General features: G+C 47.2%; 1 protein-coding gene across 1 annotated transcript; it reads left to right on the top strand.

Moving 5' to 3' along the window:
* The first annotated feature begins 552 nt into the window (after positions 1-552).
* myadmb (myeloid associated differentiation marker b) lies at positions 553-6,787 on the top strand. The gene is made up of 2 exons (XM_061256142.1): positions 553-784; positions 5,766-6,787. The coding sequence occupies exon 2, from the start codon at positions 5,900-5,902 to the stop codon at positions 6,782-6,784; it is 885 nt and encodes a 294-aa protein (XP_061112126.1). The 5' UTR covers positions 553-784; positions 5,766-5,899; the 3' UTR covers positions 6,785-6,787.
* Positions 6,788-7,972: the final 1,185 nt, after the last annotated feature.

Raw genomic sequence — 7,972 nt, 5'->3', positions numbered from 1 at the left:
GAGATCGTGAATTCGCGGAGGACAAAAATGCATGTTTCTAAAAAAATAAACGTATAGCTTCTTAAATTCCAAAAACCCATAATATGTTTAACACATAAACGTCTTGCCGCACGTGTTTTTGATTACTGTAGAATGCACCCATTTCTTATTTTATTCAATAATCAATATTTATTTTGTCAATACTAATTGTTTGTATAGCCTATTCGCATATTATAACATAATTTGACAGCTGAGCGCACAGTTAAGTGAAAAACCTGTGTTTCACGGATATTCTAGGCAACATTTTTGTTAACACGGATAAGTTGACTAAGTAACGTTGGAGAGTTTAACATTAGTTTTGTAACTGTGGTAAATGATTATTTTCTAGATTCGTGTTCATCAGCAGCAGAATGATGAAACAGACATTTCTACTTTAGGCTACATACGACACGGAATCGACCCAGCGCAATCTCAGGTTTATTTTTTTAAAATCGGCTAAACACTTTGACTCGTAAGCTCGTCCGTAGCCTGGAGGACCGCTTTTAACAGGGCTTTACTCTTGTGGAAGGGAGGTGGCTCCTAAAGGGGAAGAGGAGGAGGGAGGAGGCAGGGATGAGGGGCAGAGAATGAAATGGAAACAACGAACGAAATTTAAGACCTAATTTGGTTAGGACTGGGCGGGATGGTGCCAGGGAAAGGTCCCTTGTCTTCTGTAGTGGTAAGAAAGCGCGAGAAAGCGTCGTGAGTCGTGTGCCTCGGGGCAGGAGAGCGAGAGTTAAAGAGAAGCGGAGTGCATAAAGAAAAGGTAGGTTTTGTTAATCCACGTCAGCGAAGTATTACTTCCACCTTTTTTCTTTTTTCAGAGCGACTGTGCAGCTGCGTCTTACTCTTTTGCGCTTGGCATGACATTACTGCTACTTTTCCAAAACCGCATACCTTGCGTATTGAGGACTACCGTTGGGTCGGCGTGGGTGTTGGGATTTTGGGATGCAATAGGCTACTATAGTGTACTTCGGGCTCGCTAACGGTTGAAGAAAGAAGTTGCCGGCGGACGAACGGTTTTGCCGTGGCTGAAAGTGAACAAATAGCCTATGTATTTTAGTAATATTTAGCAATAAAATTGAGTAATGTTTGGTATGACATGAGATAATCGAAATGTATATTTGTAAGTCGTTCAACCATCGAAAGACACTGTATGGGCAGTACAATCTGTTGCGCATTCTACTATTTTACCGAACATATGCATCAGCGGTAATAGTGCAGGTATTGGTGAACATCTGGGCGCGGCACGGCGGTTGTGCGGGGCAGTGAGCTCATCCATGATGTGACTATGAGTAGCGCGCGCGCACACACACACACACACACACACACACAGTCATACAACTACACACAGATTCACACCCAGCATCACACCCAAACGACCTACAGATTAAATTACTTAACCACAATGCATTTGATTGTATCAATTTTGATTTAATTTGCAGTCTGAATCGAAACTAATATTGCCTTCACTTTTCCAGTTTAAAATATGGATGGAATATATTTCTGATGTATTCAGATGGATCTAGCTTGACCTTTTGTCTTGTAGCTGTAAATAATTCTATTGTTTCGCCTACTCTGTCATTGAAACACAAAGTTATTTCACTTCTGCTTCTCGCTTGCGCACCTTTTGATTCATTTATTGGTCAACTCCACACAAACAACCACAAGCTGACATACATTTAAAAACATCGCTCAAATAAAATGATATGACGACATGTTTCCGGAGTCTGAAATATATTTTAAACTACCGTCAGACCTAGAAATGAACACATGTTATTATGTTTAATGAAAAAAAAAAGTAAAAAAGAAACAAATTCATGTTATTAATTACATACCTTTATGGCATTATTCAGAGCCTGTTGTATTATTTATATTGGCAATATCATTAAGTGAACAAAATTACATTTTAATTAATAACATGCATTATTTCTTTGTTACAAAATTACACACAAAATCTTGATGTGATCCTGTCAGACTCTGCTGAACTCACCCTAGCCTGCACTTCCAAATGTAGAGTATTCATTTATATAGCATTACTCATAGCATAGACTAAACACCAAATTATTTGTATGAATCTTGGAAACCTAACTTATGTTCAACCCATGCCCATTGCAGTGGGATTCCATCACCAAACGGCTCCTCATTTGCCCGAAAAAATTGGAGTTTATTAAATTACTGCGGAACCTCTCTATTCCTGTTTGCTGCCAGGCTTACACCATGATGCTTTGGGACTGATCGTGGATACAGAGTGCTTTTGCAGATGGTTAGCCAAGCACAGCAATTTTCCTGAAAAGTACATGACATTACATTACAAATCATTAGTACAATGCATTCCATTCATGCAAAAAAATAAATAAAACTGTATAAAAATGTTTTCATTCTTAGCACTATATACTGAACTGAGTGTAGATCTTATTTTGTTAGGCTTACTGTACATTACAGTGCTGCTTCACTGTGTTTCTCTCTTTCCCTCTCTCTTTCTCTCCCTCTTTCCTTTCTGTCTCAGACTCGGGGAGCATGAGTGAGCTGTTGTTTTCTAATCTCATTATAGACAGAATTATATTGGGTTAGAGTTACTGCAGTTACTGCATGTGACCTCCAAACAGATAAACACGGAGCCAAACAAATTAGGAGGGTGTGTGTGTGTGTGTGTTTCTGTGTGTGTATGCACGTATGCATGTGCATGTATATTAGTGCGAGTGTGTGTGTGTGTGTTTGTGTATGCATGAGTGTGTGTGTGCTTATGTATGTGTGTGTATAAATGTGTGAGTGTGTGTGTACGAGTGTATGGGTGTGTGTGAATGTGTGTGTATGAGTGTATGGGTTTGTGTGTATGAATGTGTGAGTGTGTGTGCATGTGTGTATGAGTGTATGGGTATGTGTGAGTTTGTGTGGGTGTGTGTATGTGTGTGTATGGGTGTGTGGGTGTGTGTATGTGTGTGTGTGGGTGTGTTTGTGTGTGTGTATGCTTGTATGGGTATGTGTGCTTGTGCGTGTGTGTGTGTGAGTGTGTGTATGAGTGTTTGAGTGTTTGAGTGTGTGGGTGTGTGTGTGTGTATGCGTGTTTGAGTGTGTGTGTGTGTGTGTTTGAGTGTGTGTGTGTGTGTGTGTGTGTGTGTGTATGAATGTGTGTGCATGAGCATGTGTGTGTGTGTGTGTGTGTGTGTGTGTGTTTGAGTGTGTATGAGTGTGTGTGCATGAGCATGTGTGTGTGTGTGTGAGTGTGTGTGTGTTTGAGTGTGTGAGTGTGTGTGGACATCCTGTTTTCTCCTGCACTGGAGCTGTTTGCTCACACGTGTGAGGCGTCTCCCGCCCTTCCTGTGCACAGTCACTCTCACAGCAGCAGGCCTTTCCTGGGTGGGGCTCTCTTCACTTTCACATCTGTCAGGCACACTTAACGGCACACTTAACACGATGTGCTTTAACGCTTACCCCCGGCTAACACCAGAGACAGACGCACACAGGGCAGCTAATGCCGTCACTTACACTCCTACACATTGTGTGTGAATTTCAGACCGGGGTAAAATACGCAATTCTTTTGGATTCAAATACTTTTCGGTGGTCGATTGATCTTGCCCGGCGCAACTGAGCCAACCAAGAGAACCGGAATGCACTTTTTGAGAGTATTTCATCGGTTCCAATACAACCTCAGGAAAGGGCAGAAAAAAAATGACCCATTTTACCCAGGTCCAGAGTGTTTATACATATGCCCCAATTCAAGCACACTCATCAACAATGGTACCAAAACACTGGAGTAATTTGAAATACCATGTACATTTTTTGGTAGTTTGTGCCTGAGAGGGCCAACCCCATTAGATTTTTTTTTTTTGCGAGGCGTTCATATAATGTTTATGTTTAACTACAACAACTCCAGTAACCAAATGTTATTTATTTATTTATTTATTTTTCTTTCTCCACTGTCCCTGACAAATAAACTAGACCACATACAAATCACAGCACGGTAAGGTGGTTCTGCACGGAGACCGAGACCGTCACAGTGTGGTCAGAATTTGCATAGGGCGGGTGAGCCGTGGTGGAGCAACAGGCTAAGACGCAGCGGACTTGCGGTTGCAGTTCGCTGCAGTTTCACACCGGGGACCGGGGTTCGATTCTCGGTCCTGCCAAAAGCCAAGTTTGGCCGGCTCACCTGGAGCAGCAATAATTGGCTCGCTGCTCTAGGGGGAGGGACTTGGCAGGGTTAGTAGATCGCCGCACAAGCACCTCGAGCGCCTCGGAATCATGGTTACAACTTGGGAGGCGAGACGGCTTGAAGAAGGCGTGTCGCTCTCCCGTTGGCCGCCGAGGGACGGGGTGTGGGGGTAGTGTATTGGATAAAAAAAAGAATAATAATAATTTGCATAGGGCAGAAGGCTGCCCCAGAACAGTTTGGTAGCGCATGCAGGGCGGGCTGCCTGGTCCGGCCGAACAGGACGCGATTGCTTTGTCACATCCCTCACCGTCGGAAGGGAACGAGGACAGATAAGGATTTCCTTCCTTCTCTGTTAAACAATCTGAGCTAGTCCCTTTTGGGCTGCAAGGAGACAAGGGCACAAGGAAGGAAGGAAGGATCGAAGGATCGCCAGTGTGTTTGTGGAGGGGGCTGGGGCTCATGGGTAGTGTAGTTCATTCGAAGGGTTACAGACTGAGTGCATCTGGAAGCACACCAGGAGAGGAGAGTTGGGGGCAGTGCAGAACGACTCACATCTGGAACTCATCAGTCGAAAGGAAAGTCTGACAGAACAGAGACGAAGGGAGAGGGAGGGACTGGGAGAGAGAGAGAGAGAGAGAGAGAGAGGAGGGAGGAGTGACTCACACTCTTGCTATTTTCATTTCATCGTTGCGTTGGAAAATGTGTCCCGTAAGGGGGAGGAGAGAGGCTTTCCCTTCTTTATCCTCCCCCCTCCTGTCCCTCTGCGACACCCCACCCCCTCCCCGACCACCCGATCTCCCCGCCTCCAACCTCCCCCCCCCCCCCAGTCTGTCCTCACTCCACCCATGGTGCCTGATGACAGACTAAAGCTTGTGGGGTCAGTTTGAGGCTACGCCTGTCTGCAACACACACACACACACATAAGCACACACATACAGATACGGACACACACACACATACACACACACGCACACACATATAAGCACACACATACACACACACACACATACAGATACGGACACACACACGCATACACACACACACGCACACACATACGGATACGGACACACACATACGGATATGGATACACACACACGCACACACGCACATACACACACACATACAGATACGGACACACACATGTACACACACACACACGCACACACATACGGATACGGACACACACACACACATACACACATATGGATATGGATACACACGCACACGCACATACACACACACACATACAGATACGGATACACACACACACACACACACACACATTCTTCCACGTACACACACAAAAATACATACTGCTGTTACTACTGCTATTACCGCTACTACTAATGCTACAGTAAATAAGAATAATATTGTTACTGAAGTAGTCGTATTGTAGGTTGTAGTCCTGCTACAACTAATAACACTAACCTGAATAGCAACAGTAAATTAACTAAATGTAAATAATTATTTGACTAAATGTTCTTGGCATGTCCAGTGTGCACAGCACACAGACAGATATTTTCAGATTTGTTTGAGTGGTTCGGAGTGGGTCTCCTCACTTCCTGCTTCCTGTTCCCCTCTCCCTCTGCGACAGGCGCAAGAGTACGCCCGCGTCCCCCATCGGCCGTTACCCCTGTCGTCCCGGACAACGGTGCTCCTCGGATTCCACAGCCCCCCCCTGGGTGGCCCGACAGTTCCACGCCCACAGATAAGCGAAAGTATCCCACAATGCCCCAGGTCGTGCTGCACTCGTCGCCCCTGCTGTGGACGCGGCTGGTCGCCATGATCCTGGCGTGCGTGGCCTTCAGCGTGGCGGTGCACGGGGCGTACGTCTCCCACGGGACGGGCGACTGGTGTCTGTTCTGCTGGGGCTTCAGCTTCGTGGGGACGCTGGTGGTCCTGCTGGTGGAGGCCTTCGGCCTGCAGACCCGCTCCCCCGTCTCCTGGAAGAACTTCCCCATCACCTTCGCCTGCTACGCCGCCCTCCTCTGCCTGTCCGCCTCCATCATCTTCCCCCTCTACTTCCTGAAGGGCTACAACAGCGGCAAGACCATGCGCGACTACCGCATCGTGGCCACCGTCTTCTCCTGCCTGGCGACCGTGGCCTACCTGACGGAGGTGAGCATCAGCAAGGCGCGGCCCGGGGAGGTGGTGGGCTACATGGCCACCGTGCCCGGCCTGCTCAAGGTGTGCGAGACCTTCGTGGCCTGCGTCATCTTCGTCTTCGTCAGCGATCCGCCGGCCTACGAGGACCACGCCGCGCTCAAGTGGTGCCTGGCGGTGTACTGCGTGTGCTTCATCCTGTCGGCCGCCATCATCGTGCTGTGCGTGGGCGAGTGCACGGGCTGCCTGCCCTTCCCCTTCGCCCGCTTCCTGTCGGCCTACGCCCTGCTCGCCGTGCTCTTGTACCTCACCGCCGCCATCATCTGGCCCGTCTTCCACTTCGACTCCAAGCACAGCCGCCACTCCCGCCGCCCCAGCTCCTGCAGCGGCGGCTCGGGGCTCTGCCCGTGGGACAAGCTGGTGACCGTGGCGGTGCTCACCGTCGTCAACTTCCTGCTCTACCTGGCCGACCTGGTGTACTCCGCCCGCCTGGTCTTCGTCACGGTGTGAGGGCCTGCCTGTAGGGGGGGGGGGGGGGGGGGGGGGGGGTGTGTTTTCGCCCTCCACGGCAGCCCGGGGGGGCAGACGGCCGCGCCAAAAGAGGGGTAATCTCGCGGTTGTAATAATCTCACGCCTGTGTGTTTGCTAATCAATCCAAAATATATATATATATGTATATATATTAAAAAAACATATACCGAAAAGGCAGTTCCGCCTACGCTGTGGTTAGAGCGATTGTCTCTTGTGTGCGAGACCTGTTCCTTTATTTTGCGCACTTAAAAAAAAAAAAAAATCTACAATAACAAATTCTATTTTTTGGGGGAAAGGCAATCTTAACTGAAATAGGTCCATTGGCGCAACTCTCAGTTTAGAGGGTTAGAACGGAGTTCGCTTCGGTAGGAACATCGAGCCAAACATGGCCATCTGCCCCCAGGATGCAGTTGAGGGGGGAGGCGAATGGGGGAGGGGTGGTGGAAGGCACATTTTTGGGTTTTTTTTTTTAATGCTTTTCATATCATCCTGGAGAGCTTTCAATGTGTGTTCCAAACTGATTGAAGCAGAACAACTGCAATGTTGGTAGAAGTTAGGGTTTGGGGGTTTAACTGCTTATTTAGCTTCCTTGGTGTACCCACAATGCAACACTTCACCAGACGGGACTGAGGGTGGGACGACTTGCCTCAAAGGTATTACAGCTCCGATGCACCCACCAGTATTAAATGCCGCCCACCAATAGCATTGCAGTTAAAAAATAAAAAAATAATGAATCTCAGTGTAGCCTGGTGCATCTAAATTCGGAGAGTTTTTGACATTGTGGAATCAGTGGCAGGGGTTCACCAGACTCACCAGACACTCGTTGTCCTCAACATTCTAAGCATTCCGACTATGATATTTGGAAAGGGGCGCGTCCAAGCGCACTATTTTGGCAGCGGACGTCCTGCACTGTAACGCAGCACTGGAAACTCCTGTTACTGTTACTGGTCCACCAGATCTTCTGTGACTAAGCAGCAGCGAAGACAGGAGTATCTAGTGCATCTGTGGAACCCGTGGCCACAGCCAAGACGGGGCGTATTAACCATTTGAAGGGCAGGAATGTTTGGATTATGTTTGGTTGTTTTATTGGTTTTTTTATAATTTCATACAATTTAAAATCTTTTTTCCTTTTTTAAAACGCACTCAATAAGACAGACAAATCATTTA

This window comes from Conger conger, chromosome 9, assembly GCF_963514075.1.
Source record: "Conger conger chromosome 9, fConCon1.1, whole genome shotgun sequence".
In the NCBI taxonomy this organism is placed as follows: Eukaryota; Metazoa; Chordata; class Actinopteri; order Anguilliformes; family Congridae; genus Conger; species Conger conger.
The sequence above is the reverse complement of the archived record's forward strand: the minus strand, read 5'-3'. Positions and strand labels throughout refer to the sequence as shown.

Bases quoted from the DNA above. Each gene is read 5' to 3' on its own strand.
- myadmb (XM_061256142.1), top strand. From the start codon at position 5,900: ATGCCCCAGGTCGTGCTGCACTCGTCGCCCCTGCTGTGGACGCGGCTG.